This window comes from Oxyura jamaicensis, chromosome 4, assembly GCF_011077185.1.
Source record: "Oxyura jamaicensis isolate SHBP4307 breed ruddy duck chromosome 4, BPBGC_Ojam_1.0, whole genome shotgun sequence".
Taxonomy (NCBI): Eukaryota; Metazoa; Chordata; class Aves; order Anseriformes; family Anatidae; genus Oxyura; species Oxyura jamaicensis.
Genome location: NC_048896.1, coordinates 34,191,270 through 34,215,264, shown reverse-complemented (window position 1 = coordinate 34,215,264; position 23,995 = coordinate 34,191,270). Strand labels below are relative to the sequence as shown.

Sequence of the window (23,995 nt, the reverse complement as noted above, 5' to 3'; positions counted from 1 at the left end):
TGATCAGTCTCATTACCAGTATACATAATGTAAATACCATTGCTGTTATATTTTAGGACTGCTAGTCACTCTCAGGGCAGGTGTTATGTTTGTACTGACTGCACAGGGCACTAATTTTATCATTACCAGAAAGTAGCTGTTTTCTTATCAACTACCTGGAAAGTCGATTTCACTGAAAACAGCAATGCACAGGATTATTTTGCCTGCTAGGATTTTAGAATGTCTTGCCTCCACTTAGAAGCTCTTTTGTCTGTCTCCTGAATGCTCAGGATTTAGTAATCACACCCTTTCCAAAACACGTATTTTTTTTTTCTTAAGTATCATAATAATTTTAAAATAAATTTATCTTTCTTTTCTCTTCTGACTTTAAAAGCCTTTTGGTATATTCAAGTCATATTTTCAAACCTTCCCCTGCTACTAGGAAGATTAAAATGTACATTTTTGTTTAGCTGAAAGCTGAGATTCTTTCTTGAACACAGGGTTCGCAAAATGAATATAGACAGCAAAAAGAAATATAAAATATAGTATGAGTTCTCCTGAATTGCAGCATACATTTTAACAATAACCAATGGCTACTTCTTAGCTAGTCCCCTAACAAAAGAAATCATTCATAAACATCAGAAATTCAGAGATATACAGTAGGCCCAGTCCAGAAATAATGAAATGTCCTAAATAATTACTGTCCACTTGACAATTACAGCAAAGGCACAATCTATCGAAGTAATGCAGAGATAATAGAGACAATTTGACAGAAAGTGCCCAGGCCAAAACAACACTGGGTAAGACAGAATACATTGTCAGGGTTATAAAGCACTGTGGCAGCAAAAACTCCTCAACATAAACATTGCCTATTGCCCTGGAGTAAAAAGTATGGACGTCTTACAAGACAACAAATTAAGCAATCAAGTCAGATAATGAAATATAAGAAAACAAAAGGCTGCCTACAGAAAACTGAACAGGCAGTTAGCCTTACATGAGGTCATTCTTAAAAACAGCAAAGATTGAATCTGCATGACATAAAATATTTCATTAATTCACAAGGCAAATGAGAAAAGGAACATCTTGGCTCTATATAATATAGTATCTGTATTTTAACACTTCACATTTTATGTCCATAAAAAGAAGATTTAATACTGAAGTGATCAAATCATGCAAGCAGCCTATCTACTGTATGCATGGTGAATCTAAAAGGGGAATTGCAACTGGTCCTGCTGGCTGTCTCCCCTGCTGCAGTGCCTTCTTCTGGCCCTGCAGTGCAGACCTTGTTCTGCCGCAGGACTCCAGGAGAGAGCTGCCAGCTCTTACCAGTTCCACAGGGCTGGTGCACCTACTGCCTCCTGCCTGTCTCTCTGAGACTCCTCTGGGCACTTTCCAAAGCATCTGCGTATGGAGAAAAGAGAGGAAACAACAAGGAATTCATAAACAAAGCTATCCACATTCCTCTGTTCTGAACCAGTCTTCACATTGATACTTATAGCACTGACACAATCAGAGAAGGTATGCTTCAGAAATTCCCTCTAATCAGCAAATATTTCTAATTCCTGGCTGTAATCAGGCTTCTCTCATGGACTGAAATTAACTCTTCCCACTGAAGTGACAGAGCTGCATGCATTCCTGTTGGCACCAAACTCCATGGCACTTCAGGCATAAGTACCAGAGGTAATGTGGGGTCCACTGGCTTTCCTGAGCTACCTTGAAATACCTCATGCGACTCTTGTGGGCTTTGCAGTCCACCCCAACCTCACGTCTTTTCTACATAGGGTCTGAATTCTTCTAAGCACATATATATATATATATATATATAATTAAATTAATATTAAAAATAAAAAATAAACAAGAAAGAAATAAAAAGTTATTCTTTATTGCAATCCAGAGTGAAACAATTATCTGGTGCAGTTATTTCTGATCAGTACAGCTCTGCTGTAACTTTGCTACAAATTACGGACTACATTGCCACCTAGTGAGCAAACTTTGAAATTCAAATACAATAAAATGAGTGTGCAGCTGTAATTTTATAATAAAGGTGTCCTGAAAATTCACAGATCCATGACTCCCCTATGATAGTTATGTGGCATATAAACCCATGTTCACTAGCCATCATATTCATTGGGTCTGTGTGCATGTCTGTGCACGTGTACCTTGTCCTGCCTAGTCACAGTGTGCATATGCATAATTATGACTGTATTCGCAGGATGACCACTTTATGAACATAAGTTTCACCATCTAAAATATATATTTGCTGCCACCAATGTCAGGGAAGAACAGAAACGTTATGTGGTGCTGTCTGCCATGTTTGTCACCACACCACTCTAGGTGACATTAAATCTGATTTGTTCAGACGGTTCAGATTCTGCTTAGATAAAAATGTAGCACCCATCAGACTCTGCTGGTTTACTTGGATTCTGCTACCACAAGCTGGCCTACCAGAAGATTTGACATGGTTTTCAACATAGACTGTGTGGATAAAAGATCTGTGGTGGAGTTTCTGGACTGACAAATTGCAAGTGATATCTTGACAACCTCCATATGAGCTTTTATGTCATGCTCAAGGCAGTTTAGGGACTGACATGGGACATGGCAATGCCAGACAAGAGTAGACACAATGAAAATGTACTTATCACAGATTATGAAGGCATAAGGCAGTGCTGTACACTGAAAACTTTTGAATGTACTCCATCACTGTGACTGCCAACAGAGTTGTTTCAGATGACATCTTCCTCACCACCACCCTCTACCGAGCATGCACGGTCAAGATGTGAGAAGTTTAAGGATCAGTTTGTCATTAGTTTTTCTTGCAGGAAACATCCAGTTCCTAAGAGAAAGATGACAAAATGAATTACATGACAGGGATTTTCTGTCTGGAATATTCTGGATCATTGCATAGAAAGACTAATTTAATGCACTAGTTGTTGGTGTATATTCTGTGTCTATACAGAAAGATATATCCATACAAAATCACAACTCCTAACAAACATGAAACAATTATTCATGACATGTATGTCAGCCCAGATTTTTTTTCTAGTATTGTTGAATTTGTAATTAGGATTTCTGTTGTAGTAGAAAGCCAAGTATGCTTCACTATCAGCTGCATTCCTTGCAATGATGTCCTTCATTTTAACTGGATACATATAGGCATCAGGGCAAAAGTAAGTAGTAACCTATAATTAATATGTTTTTAGCTCCAAAGCCTGTTGGTGTGTGTGGATATATATACACTTCCTTTCTTAGTCTTTACTGTTCTCTGCAACAGTAGTGGACGACACATTCAAATGCAGATGATCCAGCTGTGTATCTAATTACAAAGTCATTTGTTGATCAAAGGTCATTCTCAGTGGTATACTTACACAGTTGGGTTCACTCTTCTTAGTATAAAACAAGCAGAATGTAGTCATATAGCTCATGGACCCAGATGCTGCTTCTGCTTCATAAACTGAAAAATGAAAAATACTGCTTGGAAGTCCACACACATACCTGGCAACGCTGATTGTAGAGCAAGTTCCATGTCCCATCTGGTTTTCAAGGGAATTTTGTTATATCTCTTAGATATATTTTTCAGCTTCTGAGTATTATGTTTATTACCTGGATTGATTTGTAATCTGTTTTTCTCCTTGACTGAAACCTGTTTTCATGAGTGAGAAACTGACATAACATTCTCTTTCATCTGCTAGTTCTTACACATTGTAGATAGAATCATAATTTCATACTTTCTGTAGACTAGTGGGAATCTGTATTTGCTACTTCAAAGCCAGATACATGCAAAATTAATGAATGCTTTTTCTTTAAAAACAAGCAGAGGCATTACTTACAACTAATGCTTTTATAGCTCTAGGAGTAAATACTCCTAGAGTCAAAGATGATGCTTTCATTGGAACATCTTTCAATGAACAAAAAAAAATTAAATTGCAGAAAAAGACATGCTAAACTTTTAAAACTACAGATTTACTCATTTCACATTATCAGATCTATTTAATACCTGATTAATATTCTAGCACAACAGATTTTATTTCACAGGAATGAACAGACTCAGTTTCATTTATTTTTACATACATATGTAGAAATAGGTAGTGTCACAGACCATATGACAGTTCAGCAGTACAAAAATCATGATGGGGAAATTGTAGAAAAAACAGAGTGACAAAAATAGTAACCATTTAATTTTGAACGCATATATTACAAGAAAGAAGATTGAAACTGCTGAAGTGATAAACATTGCAAACCAGATTGACACCAGTCAGTCACACCCAGAATGTGAATCATTTCCCAGAATAAGCACCTAAAAGAAAGGGCCATCGCTATCTTATATTGATGAAGCCATTTTTAAAAAATAATTGGGTGATATTCTCAGCATTAGAGAATAGCACAATCCCTGATTCTGTACAATTTTGTGTGTGTGTGTAAAGTGGACACAATTTGTATGTCTGATATGAAATTATACACTAAAATCTATTAGAATGCATGTTTGATTGGAGCAAACTCTCATAAAAACATTGAATATAATATTAAAAAAAAAAAAAAAACAATGTTACCAATCACATCACAGAACAGTGATGGCACTTTTTCAGTCATAGCTGAAATAACAACAGCCATCTTTGTTCTCATAACAATTTTACTAATTAAAGTACCTCCCAGGTGGTACATTACTTAGGCATGACCATATTTTCAATTCAAGGATTACTGAAATTAACAAAATGTTAGAAAAGATTTATATAGTTCAGTCTTCCAGTACTTCAACTATTCTACATACATCTAGTCATTACCTCTGTCTCATTTAACATGTGTTGCTCTTCCTCTGTGATTCACACAACAACATTAAACCTCAAGTCATCATTTTTTCGTCCTAGAGATGCTGTGTAGCTACACAGGCACTGGTGGAGGCAAGGACAGAGTCCTCTGAAAATGCTTACATGTAAGTCTTACTGATATGAAAGAGGCTACAGGTCATTTTGCACATCCCTGAATGCAGAAGATGTAGAATTAGAGCCAGTGTGCGAAGATAGCTGTAGATTTAAGTACAGGCTGAGCAGTTATTCTGGGTTTCACTGTTTTGGACTCAAATGCTTACTCTCCTTATCAGTCTCCTTTTTCAGAAAACAGGCATTGGACACAGGTTTTGTAGTCCTTCTTCCTATTGTGTCCATAGTAAGTAATGGTGTTTAGCTTGTGTAAGTCTGGATTAATAGAAGAGAATATCTGGCACATAAACTAAAAAGCAAGCAGAAAGGAAGATACAAAACATATGGATAATAATTTGGGTAACAGACATACAATACAATGTATTTCTTAGAAATAAAAAATAATAATAATCATAAAAAAGCAATGACAAGGGACCCATAACAATATGAAAATATAAAGCAAAGTAATACAGCTCCTTTAAGTAAAGCCTGAGAGATAAGGCTACCTCTTTTAACAGATTTACAGATGTTAGTGTTACAGTGACTGGCAAGCTTATAAAATTTGATATTTTTTTTTTACCAGAACTACATTTATTTCTAAATAAATAGGAGTTAGAAAGACACTGGGAAAATGAACAGGCAATAAAGACAGTAGACTTGACCAACAGGAATTTTTAGCTTAGTGATGGTTTTGGGTGATATTTTAGATTTTTTTAATTTTTTTTCCAAAAAGGTATACATGAATGCATGAGTTCATGGGAGTCAAGACAATGAAACGATGACTATAGACAATCCTAAGTGAATTCAGTAATTGCTGCCTTGCACACCATTACCATTAGTTGTTACAGACTAAGGGAACCCCAGATTGGAAGGATAGACGTGTCCCTTTTTCGTCAAATAACCACCTAAATTAGCTAGCTGTGCCCTGCATGGCAAACAGCTCCAGTCAGTACCACTATGTATCTCTTAGCTGAACTAGTTCTACTGATAAGGGAGTAGTCATTTACTGGATAAATCTCCAATAAACCCAATGGTACCATCCACAGCAGTAAGCATCTGAGAGGTCAGTTTAACTATTATTTATTCACGATCTGAATTCATATTTTTACTACAAAAGCAATGTAGCCTAGCTTTTCAATGTGACTCTAAAGTCTAAATGTAAAAAGTAATAGTAAAATCATAACCCTGGAGGGAAGAAAATATATGAAGAGATAAATTATATTGAAATTTATCTAGGGTACATAATGAGTTTAAATTATTCCAAAAGTGAATATCAAAGATGACAGCAAATGTGTGAAACAATTCCTTTATCCAAAGTAAAAGCTTCCAGAATTTGAGAAACAGCTGCATCAAATGAGAACACAAAAATTGAAGAAACAAAATTCTGCTCTTGTTTCAATCTACACAGTCTCCTTTGCATTTTGTGGCTTTGCATTTGTGTGAACAGGAAAGGTTGAGATTATTATATACAAACAACCAGACTAAATCCTCACAACATAAGTAAATTCAGAGCCATACCTGCTGCTTAACCGTTGGCTTGCCCTGTTGTCTCAAGGCATCATATCCTATGATTTAATCGGTACAGAAGGTCAATTTCTGGCACAAAAGTGAACTTAAAAATATAGTGCTAGCTCATAACTTCATATTTCTGTGCTTTGTATCTCAGCCATTTCTTCTTAAAATATAGTTGGTAAAATGCTATCTAGAGGGTTTTTGTTAGAGATTCTAGTTTGTCAGTCTGAAGCCAAAAAAGATGTATTTCCCACTTAATAACCCCTGTGGTTAGTATCAGAGTCCAGAGGAACTTCCAAAGGACAGTAATTGAATGGTTGGTACATTGCTGAAATAGATTCTCAAAATGACTTTGACCTGATTTGTACACTTCTTCAGTGATTTAGAAGCACTGCAGAGCCACAGATACATTCAGTTCAGACATCACGAAGTAGTAACTAGCTCTTTACCACTACTCAACCCGATTCTTAAAATGTCTTTAAGGTTTTTTAACCATGTTTACACTGAACGTTACAAGGCTGTGATACCTCAGCAAGCTTTATGTGGATGAACTTAAATATGAGACACAGAAGCCAGTATAAAACCAGGGCAATATGTCAATACACACAGACTAACGAATGTATGGAAAAGCACAGATCAGCATTAGTGTGTCCAAACAAACAGCTACTGCAGAGAAACTGACTTGGGTAGAGCACTCTGCAGAGACATCACACATTTTTTCTTTTTGAAATTGGGGTTCATACATTGTAAATCACAACCCAAAGCAATTAGTTACTACTTTGGGGTGTTCTAACCCTGAAAACACCACAGTGCCAGGTATACTGATATGCTTTCTAGTATTAAATAATCGTAACTCAATGAGGATCCTGTTTAAAAGTCTTGGTAGATATACTCTGATCACTTGAAATAGATGTAGGTGCTGTAAGTTGCCATACTTCTAAAATAATGTTTGTATATATAACACAAGGTACTAGTTACCTTCCTTTCACCATTGAAAACTTAAAGTATGTTTGTTTAAAAATGTCAAGACAACTTTCAGAGTTGGGGGAAGCAAACACTAACTTGCCGTATTTGTCCAACATCGTTATTATTCCCATGGATCACATTTATGAAGACATCATAAAGTTACAAACAGTTGCAATAAAAAACAGTTCCAACAATGTAAAGTGGTCCATTACATGTTCCATATGACAACTTTATTACTGCAGTGGACCAGTATAGCAATTACAAATAGGAAATATATTACACATAACTTGTTTTGAGACAGAACACTACAACAGGCCAAAATAATACCGTGAGAACATATTATTCTGTAAGACATAATAATTATTTTGCGACTACAAAGTAAGAAAGTAAGCCACTGCAATTTAGCAATCAGATTTTAAAAATCTCAAAAACTGAGAACATAATGCTTCCATGAACCTACTCAAAACAGAAAACTACAGCTTAGGGTCATTTAAGAATGTATTTTAATTGCAAGCAAGATGGATTCAAAATTCTAGGTGTCAAAAAAAAAAAAAAAATCACAAGTAAGCTTATCAAACAGTCGATTATTTTTATTAAGAAAATCATTTTCATGCTCATTTTTATGCGTTAATGTTAATATTCAAATATGTAAGTAAAAAATAAGATAAAAATGTAACAAATTATGAATATAACTACAATGCTTAATTAGATTTCAGAGCACACTTATGGAAAATTTGAGACAGCAAAAAGGAGCTAGGCATGTATTTTTGAACAGATGGTGCTAGATAAGGTCACACAGATATAATTGAGGTCAGATTTTGGCCACTGTAGGAACAGACACTCTGTGCGAAAGAGGTGAATTTCCTCCTGTGGTTTTCATTAATTACTCAGTGCCATTCAATCACAGTATTGTCTGTGGTAGATCCTCTCAGTAATCCCTTGTCCATACAAGCCTTTCTCTAGAATATTCTTTCAATATTATACATTTGAAGAAAGATTCTGTTCGTGGAATTGTTGGTTTGCTTTCCTACTGCAGAACCACTTAAAAGCCTACTGGTCTCACCATTTATCTTAGCTACAAGCTGTAAGATATCAGTAAGTATCAAGAGACAAACAGATTAAGGTACTTTTTTCAGCTGATGAAAGAAGAGCTAACAGAAATGACTAGCTAATTTTTATGAAAATTCAAACGAGTTTTAAATTCAAAGACCAATTTTGAAATACTTTGTATCAGAGACAGAAGGCAAATCAAGAGCCCGGATAGATGCAGCAGAACTGACTTGTAGAGCTTGACACATACTAGTTAAATCCTCCTCACCATTTTGCTGTTGATTTTACACAGGATATCTCAGAGCAAAATTTGCTTTTTGAGTCTTTTTCACACCTTACATTAAAGATATATGCCATTAAATAGCATTGTACACATTAAATATATATATTAGAATATGAATTCATTATTGTATTTATTTCTAGCAGGAAATCATTCACTTTTGAATGCCAGTTAGAAATAAAATCAACTGAGTTCCTACATTGGCCTCAAAGCATATTGATATGCTCTTTCAAGTCTTACAAAATATTCTCTCCACTGATTTGCAGCTTCAGCCTGCAAATGCATCCACCACAAGCAATATTTTTATTTGAATGACACCCATGTCAAAGTCTTATTACTTCATAATTGTCTATTTTAGATGGTTAAAAGAAAACAATATTTGAAAAATGTCATTAATGTATCAATTTTAAGAATCAGTTTGATTATATTTTCCTTTTCACTTATTACTAGAATTACTTTCCTGAAAATCTTTTCCTCTGTTTTCCTTTAGTAACATTAAATCAGTTTTTTATTTTGGTTCCTTTCTCTTCCCTAAAAGCTTTACAAAGAAATACGTGGCAGAAAGAAGAACAGTAATATCAGAAATAAATCAGCTCACAGTATTTACCTGAGTCAAGGTTTCTCTAGACTACTTGTAGTTTTACTTTGGGGAACTGGCTGAAACCAAGGCCGTGTTATTACTGAACTCAAACCCAATAGTGTAAGTGTATTTTATTATTTTCTGACTTTCTGCTTTGTGACTACCATTTAATTCCAATGTCTGTGGATCATTTTGGTATAATAAAAATAATATTGCTTCAGGCTTTTTAAACCGGCTTGGGCACACTTAAAGTTTACGTGTGCCTAACAATCTTGGCCTTGTCATGCACGAGGTCCAAGTATCTTCTTACTACAAATACAAGACCAGATACATTGCCGGTAAAGTGTAAATGAGTTTGGCCTATCTTATGTTGCAAAGGACTAATGGCACTGACCTGAAAAATTAAAAAGTAGTAAAGTAGTCTATTTTATATCCACTTCTGGTAGAAACAGAAACTATTTTATTATTATTATTATTAATATTAATATTTTTATCATTGCTCAGAAATAACAGCTGGCTGGTGACAAGCAACTGCCTGAATGTCATTAGCTCTTGCACACAAACCGGTGCATCCCACCAACAGCAGGTGGGCCTGCAGAGCTGAGGTCTGCCAGACCACTACGGCAACATGACTGATTTAGGGTGTCTGTAATGCAAGACTTTCTGTAAAGCTGCCCTTGTGAGGCTCCTCTTAGAGTACTGCATCCAGGTCTGGAGCCCCCAGCACAAGAAGGATGTTGAACTGGGTCCAGAGGAGTGCCACAAAGATGACTGAGGGTTTGGAGCACCTCTCCTACATAGAAAGGCTGAGAAATCTGAGCCTGTTCAGTCTACAGAAGATAAGTCTCCAGAATGACCTCATTGCAACCTTTCAGTACTTGAATGGGACTTATAAAAATGGAGAGCAACTCTTTGCTCAATCAGATAATGACAGGATGAGGGGGAATGGTTTAAAACTAAAAGAGGGGACATTTAGATTAGAGGTTAGGAGGAAAATCTTCACTCAGAGCGGTGAGGCACTGGCACAGCTTGCCCAGAGAGGCTGAACACCCTGTAGGTGTTCAAGGCCAGGCTGGATGGGGCCCTAGACAACCTGACCTAGTGGGTGGCGTCCCTGCCTATGGCATGGGGGTTAGAAGTAGTTAATCTTTCAGGTCCATTCCAACCCAAGCCATTCTATGATTCTATGATTATAAACTATTCCATGAACTATTTGCCACAGTAGATCCACAGAAAATTCTCCGTGCCACAAGATGCTTTTGACAGAAAGCATACAAGGTAACGAGAAGTCATGTAGAAGAGATGCACGTGGACGTCTGGGCACACACAGAGATTGCATTTTATTCAAAAGCTCGCTGAGGAACCTCAGCTTTATCTCAACCTCTTGAGCCCACCAGCACACTGCCCCACAGCCCGGCCGCCGCCGGGCCAGCCGCGGTCCCTTCTGGATGACACTGGCGGCTCTTCCTTGCCGCAAACACACTCCTACGGGGCCGGTAGCATGCCCGAGCGTTTCAGGGAACTTCCACCAGCCGGCAGCCGCCCCTCCCCGCCGCGGCCGGGCGCTGGGCGCATGCACCGCCTCAGCTCCCTCCTCCGTGGCGCCCCTACGGCGCCCATGGGGCGGAGCGCGGCCATGGCGGCGGCACCAGGAGGCGGCGGGGGCGGGCGGCGGGCGGTGGTGGCGGCGCTCCTGCTCGTCGTGCTGCAGCTGGCGAGCCTGTGTGGGGCGGGTACCACCGCCGCCCTGCCCGTAGTCATCAACACCTGGGCGTTTAGGAAGGCCACAGAGAGAGGTGCCCCGGCGGGGGGCAGCGCTGCGCCGCGCGGGGTAGTGGCGGCTGCTGGGTGCTGCCCATGCTGTGCCCTCCACACTGAGGGGCTGGCGGGGCTCCAGGGGGGCTTCGGGTGCTTAAAATCAAAATAAAATAAAAATAGCGGGGTGAGCTGTGAGCATGCGGCCATTAAATGGCTGCGGGGCCCGGCTCGCTTCCTCTCGCGTCAAGGGTCAGAGCAATCCGGAAGGGGAGCTGGAAAATGTCGCCCTCTCGGGGGGCCTCGGCCCCGGGCCTGGCGTCGCGGTGCCCTGGGGAAGGGGCCCAGCAGCGGGGCTTGGAGTGCCCCGAGCGCCTCCGCCGCTGAGCCCTGAGACCCTGCTAGCGAGCGGTGTGCTGGTCGAGGTTGGGAAAAAGCGTAATTAAAAAAAAAAAAAAAAAAAGGCAGTGGAAATGCTAGAATAAAAATGTCGCTGATATGGTGATTTATGCTCCTGTGGCGGTTAGCATTAGTGATTTGTTGTTAATGGTGTCCTTCTGAGATTCATTGCCCCCCTCCCAAGATTTAGGTGGTTCTGAATATTATATTTTTTTTTGGAGCTCGTTGTTTTTTTGTGATGTGTTATTAATGGTCAAAGCGGGTTTACCTCTGGCAATGCTGCCAGCGTAAATTAGTTGTGGATGTTGATTTGAAAAGGCTTGTAGGTTATTTTAGTATAGTTGGGTTGTAAATAACTCATTAGTAAGTCTCACTAGTGAAGCGGGTTACCTGTAGAGGCTTGTGTAGGTCACGGATGTCTTGAAAACTGCAAGGCCTTTGTGCTGCAGGCTTTGAAAGCACGTGTTAAGACTGCTTACAGTAATAATTGTAACAGGAGTCGCATGCAGTGGAAGATGGGGCTTCTTGAGATGGCTGAGACAGGGTAAATAGGTCACCTGTGCCAAAAGGAGCAGAGCTGCGTCCCTCTGCTGGGTCTTCTGGCAGATGGTAGAGGAGGAGGAGGCAGGATTGCAGCTGTCAACGGCAGCAAACTCATACATCTAGGAAAATCTTGCCTCAGGTCCAACCTTGTGAAATGTTGCGCGTATGTAAAGCCTCTAGGCCTGGTTTGGTTAAGTCATGTACATTTGGCACATCTGTAATGTCTTAAACTACACAATGAGCTAGATGGTAAAGAACAGAAGACTAAGAACTGAGCGGAGTATTTCTTACATACTATTTTCAGTTTTTTTGTTCTTGCGAAGTTATTGATGTAGGTTTAGATCTTTTAGATCTCTCAGTTTTAGATCTTTCTATTCTTCAGCTGGGCACTTAGTATTCTTATGGGAATCTTTTGAGGGCTGCTTGTTACAACTTTTTTTTTTCTTCTTTTTTTATTTTGAGGGAAAAGTTTTACTTAGCCTGCTTTACCTTCTTACCCCCACAAAAGGCTTTTAATGGACAGTGTTAAAGTACCTGTTGGTTCTGAGAGGAGGAGGTTATTTAATATATAAATGTTGTTTTCTTTGTTAGTAAATAATACTTCCCCAATCAGAAAAAAAAAAAAAATAATAATAATTTCTCATGCAGAAACACTGTATGCAAGGAAAACAGTATTTAGAAAAGTAATTTTTTACGTTCTTTTGAATATGCTCATGTTTTGACTTTATTTCACCTATAAATAATGGTTTATTTTTTTAATCCACTTATAGTGCATCATCAATGTTCTTAAAGTGGTAATGGAGTCTGTTTTCATTGGTGACTTTTAATTATTTGTGTTGATTACAGCGTGGCAAGTATTGCAGTTGGGTGGTTCTGAGCTGGATGCAGTTGAGAAAGGCTGTGGTCAGTGTGAGATTGACCAGTGTGATGGGAGTGTGGGATATGGAGGAAGTCCAGATGAAAGTGGAGAAACAACACTGGATGCGATGATTATGGATGGGTAAGAAGACCGTGTGGAGAAAAGAACGATCCCTGTAATTTTTAGCATACTTTAATGTCAGATTTGTTACACAGATCTTGTTGGCTTAAGGCTGACTATGGACAAGTTATTTGTTAACTTGTGGAACTGGGAACCGTACTTGCTTCAGTGGAGGAAGAGTAACTAAATATGTTTATTATTGACTTTTCACATGTCGTGCAGTAATTCAGCTCTAGATATAGCAGTTGCAGAGCACAGCGTAGCATTGTAAACTTTCCCTTTAGATGTGTTCCACAAAATATTTCATTTCTGTAGCAATTGTCTTCTGTACTTTATTTGCTATTTAAAGCTGTCTGCTTGAAAATAATTGCAAGTAGTTCATGTTAAGAGCTTATGTATCAAGATAATTGCTCAGAAATATTATTCTGGATGGAATTATTGTTACTTGAGCAACATGCCCAGCCTGTGCAAGGAAACAATATATGTTTAACGTTTTTCCCTACTAGTGTGATGCCACCTGCCTATGGCATAAACAATTAAAGCAGTACATTAAAGCAGCAGACTTTCAAACTTAGATGAGAACAGATTTTGTCTAATAAAAGCTGTGCAAATGTTCTTGTATTTTCTAGTAAGTTCTAAATATTTCTTGTTTCCAGGAACACTATGGAAGTTGGGGCAGTTGCAGATCTCAGACGAGTCAAAAATGCAATTGGTGTAGCACGAAAGGTCATTGAGCACACTAAGCATACATTATTAGTGGGAGAGTCAGGTAATTTTATTCTTTTTACTATTTCCAAGTCTTAGACTCTTTTGCTGTAACTAAATCTGTCATTCATTAATGGTGGTAATATGGGTGGAGGGATTCCCTGACAATCAAGTGAATCTATTCAAATAAATCAGAAGTGTTCACTATATTATTATCTGTGTATGAATTAGGTTTTATTCCATTATTTTCACATGAAAAGATAAATACAGTCTTGTGGTCTTTCCACCAATTTAACTGCAAATATAAACTTGTAATTCCAAGGCTTTGCTAATAACACTGATAACAGATATTAAAAATTATTTGATGCAAGATACTATAGAATCTGAAGCTGTTAAATGCAAATACTTAATTTAAAAGCATGGAGTAACTTTGTCTAAAGAATGACAGAATTAAGATGCTACAATTATGTATTACTGTTTTGGGATATATTAAGCACAATTACCGTATTTCACAGTTTTTAAAATATTAATGAAGACTTTGATGTAGAAAATCACATTGGAGCTGTTCTCGTAGGTGCCATAAAAAAGCTAATTGCAAACTTGAGGAATGATTGAGCTTTTACAATGTGATCTGTTGCTGTTAGAATAATACGAATTTCAAAAGAGATGTACATTTCAGGGAGGTACATGAGTTGGGTTAGTTGACTCACCATTAATAATTTTTGAAGTGTGTACTGACATAGAACCGAGTCCCGTGAGTTGCATTCAGTGCAGAATAATTACAGGGTGGGAGGGATATTTTGGTTTTCATCTGCTGAGAAATTTGCAGGTCTGTCCCCAGTAGATGAGAAAGTTTCATAATCACTTGTGCCTGACCTTTTCCTTTTTTTGTCCTAGCAATACTTAGACCAATATCCAAGTAAAAAGTTCAGAGAGTAAAAGCTAACAACACTGCTTCCTGGAATATAAACAAGGCTTCCAAAGTTGCGGTTTTGCGTGTTTGCCAGTCATCCTTTTACAATTTTATTTCAAAAAAAAAAAAAAAAATCTGCTTTTTCAGAAATGGGAACATAAGTATGCTTCATTGAAGATGTCAGATTACCTTCACTCTGAGTGCAGGGACTTTAATTGTATCTGTTTTTAGGAAAAACACAGAAAAGCTGTCCAGAAATAATTGAAGGCTTTTCTTAATGTTTGGACTGGAGAAACCTGTTCAGATCTGTGTTAAAGTGACATTACTTGTCTATCAAGGATTGGTAATATAAATTGTTGAAGTATCTGAATCTAGCGACAGTATCTGTTATTAAATGACATCAAAGGTATCTACAAATAAAAGATGAGAGAACAGTTGATCTTTAGTTTTAATATCCTTTCCCTAATTGTAACAGCCTTTTCTTTTTCTTCAAAAAGAATTGCAGCATTGTTCTATTACCTGTGTTGGTATTTGTTTTTCTCCCTTGTTACTTACTGTATTAATTTTCAAAACAAGGGAGCAGTCAATTTTAAAGCTGCAAGGAAGAAGTGTAATACATCTTCAGCTGCTCAGTGGATTTCTACACGTATCAGTGTTTTAGTAACAAATATTGTGCCACTCTGTATTGCTCATGTTTCATAAAAGACTATCTTTTTAAGTTTTCATTTCTTTCACACACACATCTCAGGCTACTCATGTTCCAGATTATTTGGGTCAAGTTGATTTTTTTTTTTTTTTAAAGTTGAATTTTTCTCTCTTTCAGTGCTGAAACTTATACCTGTTAACATAGCTGTACTGAATTGAGGAAATTTGATCTTCACCAGTGAAGGGAGTATTTGTTATTGTGGTAATACCTCACTATAATGGCTGGTATCATTCACCAAAGAAATACTTCTCATTCCCAAAGAGAATTCCGTGAATCGTAGATAATATTACATGGATGCATTATCATAAAATATATAAAAACATGAATAAAATGATGGTTTTGTTTTTGCTGTTTTTTTTAAAGCTTCCCTGTTTGCTGTACGCATGGGGTTTCCATATGAAGATTTAACTACCCCAAAATCTCTTTCGATGTATTCAAAGTGGCTTAATCAAAGCTGTCAGCCAAACTACTGGAAGGTACAGTGCAATGGTTGTGATGAAGGGGGGAGGATTAGAAAGCCATTGATGCAATGTTGTGTCTTTTTCAGCTTATGTTGAAGTTTTGCTTTGCAAGTGAGGAAGTGTTGCAATTGTTCTGCCTAATGTGCAGAACGAACCTGGTAGACTCGGGAAGAGTACGTGACTAGCTCTTGCTTCTTAAATCTTACTGTTTTTGAACAGTCTGCAATAGTATTTTGGTACAGGTATTTTTTAGGTCTAAATTTGGGCAGAATTTCTCAGATTAAACAAAGCAGTGACTGTATTTTTTGATGCAAGCATAAATTTCTGAAATGAATTTTTACAGTAGTAATTAATGTCCCTAAATAGTTAGAGTGGCTTTACGTAGAACTGTGAACATATTGGATTAGTTCAGTTTTCCGTGTAAACTCGCCTGTTGTAGTGGGTTTGGTTTTGGTATAGGTGTTGCGAGTTTGCATGTTTGTACATGGTCTCTGTTGTTTCTTGCATCTAAAATGCTGTATTGCTGAGCCACTTTAATTCAGTATGTATTCTCCTTTTCAACTGGGGAAAATATGTTGATGTATTGTCTTGACTGGACATTATTAAAGCAGACCCAATTCATCCTTTTTTAAGCTTGAAAATTTTCCTCATTTTGCTGAAGAATGAACTTTTTTTGATCAGTCTGTTAAGCAGAAGAGAATCTTTAATTTGATGAACATAACTGTGTATTAGGAAAACCTTCTTACCATGTAATGCCAGAAGTCAATCTATGTTCTTTAAACAAAATATTTGTAGGATATTGGGCATTGTAAGTATTGGGCATGTGATACTTGTGTAGTAGTTTATAGGTATTGAGTGTAACATTTACAGGTTTATCTGTAATGAAGTATAACATATTATTCATCCATATAATTACAGAATGTGGTACCAGATTCTTCAAAATCATGTGGACCATATAAAAGACTTGAAAAGGTTACTTGCGAAAAATGGACCGTCTCACAAAGAAGTGTTCATAATCATGATACTATTGGTAACAACTTTTGGTAACTCTAACCCTGTCTTTTTCTCATTTCCCTATTAAGTTATTCTGAGCTGAAAACAAAATATTTGATATCAAAAATTTATTTCATAATAGTTTTTTCCTGTTCATAGTAGTTTCAAGACTGTGTAACTTATGTGTTAGGATCAAGTGCCTAAAAGTAGTTGTTGGTTTTGTTTTTTTTTCCCCACTGCACTTGCTGCATGGTCCCTTGCTTCATCTTTTGACCTCAGCTACTTGTTTGTTGCCTTACTACTTCTCCCACAGCTACCTTGGCACGATTGGCTGGGCAGATACAGATGTTTAGAAAACTGATCAAGGTTAAAAATAACTAATTTTATTCTGATTATAGTTAACTTAGGTCAAGTCTCCTATGTAGCTGTCAGTCCAACTTAAAAGGCTGTGCCAGAGGTGGAAGAAGTGCATAAATAGTCCTGTTGCCAAAAGCAGTGTTTGTCCTTGAACTTACAAAATAAGGCTTACTTTCACTTCGGTTCTCTTCTGGCTAAATCAGTACGTTTCTACAGGAACTGCTATCCTTAAAACAGGTTATCAGTAGTTAACAAAGACTTCTAATGAACTTACTGACTGAGGACTTTTTAATTGCTAAACCTATCAGCTGGTTAATGAGCAGACCTGAGAAAGGCAGAAACTGTTGAGGGAGTGGAATGGAGACTGGATATAGGTTCTTATCTTTCAAAGCTTTATACTTTGCAGTCTTGAAACTTAGACTTTTTGTTTTAATCTGGATTTTCCTCAGCAATTCAGAACTCTGCCTGGCAGTATTTGCAACACCAAGGGTTAACAAGTCACTTCATGGGGGAATCTTTGCTGTTAACTTCCAGTCCACCCTACTCACAACAAATCTATGTTTTCTGAAAGTCAGGCAACCTACCAAATTCTGAATCTGGTAGGTAGCTTTATTTACTGGTGTAGTCTTTAATATGTTCTCAAAAGCTCTAAAATTGTGGAGTGTCAGGTTGAGAGGGGAGTCTGATAAATACAGTTCAGGACATGATATATCATTAAGTAGTCCTAAGCTGTTTTGTAGTAAATGTTGGCACTTATATTTGTACTGCAAGCTCTCTCACCTCATTGTTTGCTTTCTATATGAAATGTCTCCTTGACATTTTGAGAAGAGTCTTCATTCAGGATGCATTTATGAAGTTGTTAGGAACTGATGCCCTTCCAGTCTTCTTGTAGATGATAATGGTGGCCATAGACTCAGTGCCTCTACACTTTCCAATTTCACTGATCAGAAAGCTTTTCTATGAGGAAGAGGTAGTGGGCTCGTGAAAACAGAGAACTGGATTTCAACTTTTAGAATTCTCCTTCTTGGCTCTCACTTTGTACTGAAGCTAATGCCAACAACAATTTTTGCCCTCTCTTAAAGAGGTGAAGTCTCGCCTCATGGAAAAGCAGTGGATCTCAAATCATGTTCTAAGTGTCAATGTAAGCTACTGTAATATGAGGCAATGGCTTCCACATCAGTACACACTTAGCAAGGAATAGGCTAGTCCACACATTTGACAACTTGTCATGTAATCCTGGTTTCTTTGGTAGGCTGTATCACTTCTGACAAACAAACTGCCAAACTCTTCATCTTCTGACTTGACTTTTACGCCCCTCCCCCCCCAAAATCAAGTACTATTTACAGAATTTCCAAACTTTGTTCTGATGGTAGTGGTGCAAAATATGGTGACACCAGCTCCTGGTTCTCTACCAAGTAACATAGGTGCATATTAAGAGGCAGCGGCTGCCTCTTAATGGTGTGTCAGTCACTGATTTAGATTCCTTTTGGCTTCCAAAAGGAACATCCAAAAAGATTCAATTTTTTTTTTTTTTTATGCAAAGAACTTCTTTACGAGTATGATTTTTCTGTTTTTCAGCATATCAGCAATTTAAATAGTCTGGATATCATGGTTCTGTTTCATGAAAACCAAATTTAACAAATTTATCAGAAGTGTTTCTGAGCATGTTTCATCCCTGTTTAAACTTTAGGTATGGTTGTAATTGGTGAGAATGGAACCGTTGCTTCTGGGACATCTACTAATGGTGGAGTCCACAAAATTCCAGGGTTAGTATCTGGTTTTACAAAAAAAAAAACAAAAAACAAAAAAAAACTTTTTTTTTATTTCCTATTTTAAGCTTATGTAAAGGTTAAACAGTGTATGTTTTAGATGCTGACGATCACAAAATGGCCTTGGTTATTTCTGGGCTGCCATAAATCCGATACTAAGCAACTGATGTAGCTGTTGGATGATTTGGGTTTATTTGAGGGAATGGTTGCTTTTCAGCTGGCTTAATTCACTGTACAGACAGACCGAAAATTTGTGAAGTAAATTATAAGGCAAGGCACCAGAGACAAGTGAGCATTTTGGAAAGGTGCACAGTCTCCAAAAAAGTGTATGTAGAATCAGAGCCCTAGGCCTATGTTTTGTCTTTGTTTTTTTGTTGTTGTTGTTTTTAACTCTGCAGTTAGGAATTTTGTTTGTCAACTAATTCAGACAATTTTTGGATTTAGCAAGGGCTACTGAACGCAGTAATGTCCCCAGCTGCTTACTGTTGCCCATTGGCCAAACCTTACTGCCCTAGCTATAATCAGTATAATAAAGAGATGCACAGTGAAGGTGGATTAAGCCTCAGGTAAGTCAGGTTATCTCAGATCATTTTCATCAGTAGTTTTAAGACAAGACTTCTGGTTACAGTAGAGAGACCTTTTTACCTGTTCTGTTCTTCTGTGGGTTTAGCACTAACCCAGCTGGAGGTGGTAAGGCTGACAAAGTTAGAAGTGTGCCCAAGTTGGAAGAACTTGCTGATACTGGGCCAAGAGCTAATACATTAATGCAGTCTCACTGGCATTAGTAAATAGTTTTCTATAGTTTTCAGTCTTCTTCCATAGAATTACTCTTTTTTTGTTGTTCTCTACAGCCGTGTAGGAGACTCTCCAATAGCAGGAGCAGGATCCTATGCTGATAGTACAGCTGGAGGAGCTGCAGCCACTGGGGATGGTGACATCATGATGCGCTTCTTACCCAGGTTTGTCCTTAGTGCAGACTTTACTAGGTTTTTCTAGCAAAATTGGACTCCGCAAATGAAGTAATTGATTGAAAGACGATCTGACTTCCTCGTGGTTGAAGTAGGAGAGGAAGGAATAGAATGGAAAAGAACAGTAGCAAAATCGAGTTGTCATTACAACCTGTCTTAATGAGAGATCCCGTTAATACTGCCAAGCTGAGAGCAAACAGCAATAACGAGTCTATGACCAACGTGCACGCTCTTTAACAGAAGAGTCACTGTAACAATCTTAATGTAACCGGTATCTAATTTGAAACTGAAAGAGGTGTTTTAGTGCTGTCATTGCGGTTGCATAAACTGTAAAATGCGTCTGTTTTCATCACTGAGTCTTGACTGTCATTCTTGTGGGTCAGTCTCAAAAGAAATGCTTTCTGGACATCTGTGTTGTACATAATGAACACTGATGCTTTAAGGAATCTAAAGCAGTGGCCTTTACCGTACTCAAGTACTTCTTCTAAAACTCTGGTAGTTATGAATGCCTGCTAGCAGATGTGTATATATAAAAGTTAAAATCGTTACTGAGTGTGAAGCTATTGCAGACCAGTCCTGAAATAAAAGGCAACTGACAACTTTGTGAATTATTCTGAGGAATTGGGTACTGGCAATAGTAGTGAGTTGGGTTCCACTACGAAGTTAATTGGTAAAAGCTTAAAATTGCTGTTTACCTGCTGTAAAACAGCAGGTAAAATTGCTGTTTAGCAGCCTAAAGGATTTGTTTGTAATGCATTTTGTGTTTGCACCAACTGGTTCTACAAAACAATTTAGACTAGGTGGTTGATCACAGGTTACTTGTAGATCAGACATTCTTAATTCCATACTATTTAGATATTCTTAAACGGGGAAAAAAAAAAAAAAGAGCATTCTCAAAAAAATAAATTGACCTGCCAGAAGTCTGGAAACTGTCAACTAAAGGCCAAAATTGCTAATGTTTTCTGATCACCTTTTTGGAATAGCTTTGATTACTGGAGAAGATGACCCTATGAAATACAGCTTTGTATTCAGATGGAAAGGTTCAAATTATCTACATATAACTGATCAGTATGAAAAATCAAGGGTAATAGGGTGTCAGAAAATGCAAGGGAAGTTCTCTTCTGTGTCACTTTGATAACATCATAGTTAATGCTATCTGTAGATGAGTGTTAGTGTAACAAGTTGAGGTCTTTATGTATCTTTCATCAAAACAAAACATTGTTTGCTTTTAACTAAATTATTCATTGTCTTTTAATCTTCTGTTTCTGAAAGTAAACGATAACAAAAGTTGCTTGTTTGTTTATTTTTTCCTCTGAGGATATTTTGGAAATGCAAGTGATCTATCTCAAACATTGCACATGTTGTTTTTCTAATGATAGTGTGAAGTCATCTTGGTTCTTTTGCATTTAGAGTAAGATTTTTTTTTTAAAAAAAATCTTGCAAAAAATTTTAAAGTGTCTTAAAGTCATGATCAAAACATATGTTCATATTTATGAAACAAATTTTGTTAACTTTGAGTTTTTAAGAAACTTGTATATTTTTTTCTGAAATATATATATTTTAATGCTTACTAGAATCAATAGTAGAAGTGTAATTTTGGAGGTCAATTTTCTTAAAATATGAGTTTAAAAGCTACCTTGATATATGTCTTCATGAAAACTAGTAACGAATTCTAATGTCAAACTTAGTCATTCAATGACAAAGTCAGTGACTCTTCAGCTGCTTTTTTTGCAGTTGTTTAACTGATGTGTGGTTTAGCCTCTTCTGCAAATGATCAGAGTTATTCTATTGCCTTAGAGTTGTTGATGGCATAGATGACATCCTGTAGTCCCTTTTAGTGCTGCTTCTAATTACGTTTTAGGTAGAATTGAATAATAATTTCCAATATGAAGTTAGGCTAAAGGTTGTGCATTGTGTTTCCATTAGTCAAAGAAATCTTAATGCAATATATAACCGAAGTATGACTAACTGGATGTGGGAATGTGTCTGTTTTCGTTTGTTTGCTTTTAGCTATCAAGCTGTAGAGTATATGAGGATGGGAATGGACCCAACCGTAGCCTGTCAGAAAGTTATTTCCAGAATCCAGAAGTATGCTCCAGAGTTCTTTGGTGCTGTTATATGTGCCAATACAACTGGAAGTTATGGTATGTATTTTGCTCAACGGGCCAGTTTTGTTGACCCTAGCTAGGTAGGTGACAGAAATAAAACATGAAGGTGGACCTTAAAGCACCAGTCTTTAATTATTTATTCAGTACAGCGGTATGGCAATTCATAATATCAAATGGTGCTTATCAGTGCAACTGTCCTAGCGTGGAATAAAGATATTTTAATTTTTCCTCTGGATTTGAACGTCTTAGATTTCACAAAATTTACGTAAAACTTTGTAAATACTTTTGTTTTTTACTACTTTTACATGTTCTCCTGGATTGTGTATGATTAACTTGGAAGTTTTTTTGAATACAAATGCTTATGCTTCCCCTAGATATGGCATAAGGCAGGGAGAATGTGTCTGGCAAGTATAGCTTCAAAGCAGTTCCAGATCAGTCATTGTGCCAGGCATCTCATTTGCGAACTCTCAGATCAGTAGCAAATACAGTTTGCTAATCAACGTAGCTTATTTAGACTGTTTATTGCCATTCTTTGATGTTTATTTTGCATAGTTCTGTGTTTTAAGAGATTAGAGTTGGAGGAACTCATTATGTTAACCAGGATTGAAAGAGAGATTTTCCTAATTTATGGTGCTGTTTTGAGTTATAATATACAGTAGTCAGTAGCACTGTATTTTTACTTTAAAAATAAATTATTTCAAGATGTCTTGGGTTAAACAGATTTTAAAAGAATAATTACAACGTGGTAGCAGTAATAACTGCATCTTTAGATGATAAAGCACACTAACAAAGGCACTAATCCTAAATGTAGCAAGTTACACTTTTTTTTTTCTTTCCTAGGTGCTGCATGTAGTAAAATTCCAGGATTCACTCGGTTTCACTTCATGGTTTATAGCCCTTTGCTAAGTCAGGCAGCTGAGCAAGTAGTAGATTGCATTTAATTTCTTTTGGCTTATTGACATCTAAACTTAAAGGGTTAAACTTAAAGTGCTAAGGTTCTGCAGGTGTTACTTTTAAAATTTTTGTTTTTTTCACTGTTCCATAATAATGTGAACAAGTACAAAGATATGTTGATGTTGAAGATATTATTTCACTGTTTTTATTGTGTTCTGCTTTATTATAGCTCTGTGTAGTGCTGCTAAACTCAATCTGTAGCTTTCTATCCTAATTACTTGGTAAATTGATTCTAAATTATTGTGAACAGGTACTTTAGGACAAGATTTTTGAAAATGGACCTTGTAGTGCATCAGGAAAGTGGATATAGTTGCAAAATTAGTTAGTGCTGATACTTTCACAGTTAACATAAGGGATTTCTCTCTGTTTAAAAATGGTCATCTAAGTGAAATGGATGAAAATTGGCCTCTGTAGTGAGGCATATCAGTAAGTCAGCAATTTAGTGAACATTGCCTCACATCCCAACTCAATTCTTAAACTTTTGCAAACTCAACAAACTGGGGATCTGAATACCACTAAAAGTTATCAAGTAATACTTAGGAGTAATGTCAAGTTTCACCTGCTCTTTTGGGGTAGAACTTTGTCTGACAGCTGTAGTAGAACTTTGTCTAACAGCTCTTCTAGTCTGTCTGTTTTCTTAAGAGCTAAATAATCAAAGGGTATGAATAATAGCTATTGAACTGGACCTTCACTTTGCCATTTAAAAGCAAGCATTTGGCAGAAATGTGGAATAAAGGGTAGGAGGGAGGAAGGACTCTGCCTCTACAAGTCTGGGTGCAAGGTGCTGCGCCTGGGTCAGGGCAATCCCAGACATAAGTGCAGACTGGTAGAAGAACTCACTGAGAGCAGCCCTGCAGAGAAGGACTTGGGAGTTCTGGTGGATGAAAAGCTTGACATGAGCTAGCAGTGCGTGCTTGCAGCCCAGAAGGTCAACTGCATCCTGGGCAGCATCAACAGAGGAGTGGCCAGCGGGCTGAGGAAGGTGGTTGTCCCCCTCTACTTTGTCCTTGTGAGGCCCCACCTGGAATGCTGCATCCAGATCTGGGGCCCTCAGCACTAGAAGGATGTGGCTCTGTTAGAGTGGGTTCAGAGGAGGGCCACAAAG

General features: G+C 37.5%; 1 protein-coding gene across 1 annotated transcript; it reads left to right on the top strand.

Annotated features, from left to right (window-relative positions):
- Positions 1–10,766: 10,766 nt before the first annotated feature.
- Positions 10,767–23,316, top strand: AGA (aspartylglucosaminidase). The gene is made up of 9 exons (XM_035325337.1): positions 10,767–11,076; positions 12,824–12,977; positions 13,613–13,725; positions 15,644–15,756; positions 16,660–16,771; positions 18,782–18,857; positions 19,712–19,819; positions 21,839–21,972; positions 22,777–23,316. Exons 1-9 carry the CDS (start codon positions 10,782–10,784, stop codon positions 22,875–22,877), a joined length of 1,206 nt encoding a protein of 401 aa, XP_035181228.1. The 5' UTR covers positions 10,767–10,781; the 3' UTR covers positions 22,878–23,316.
- The last annotated feature ends 679 nt before the right edge of the window (positions 23,317–23,995 follow it).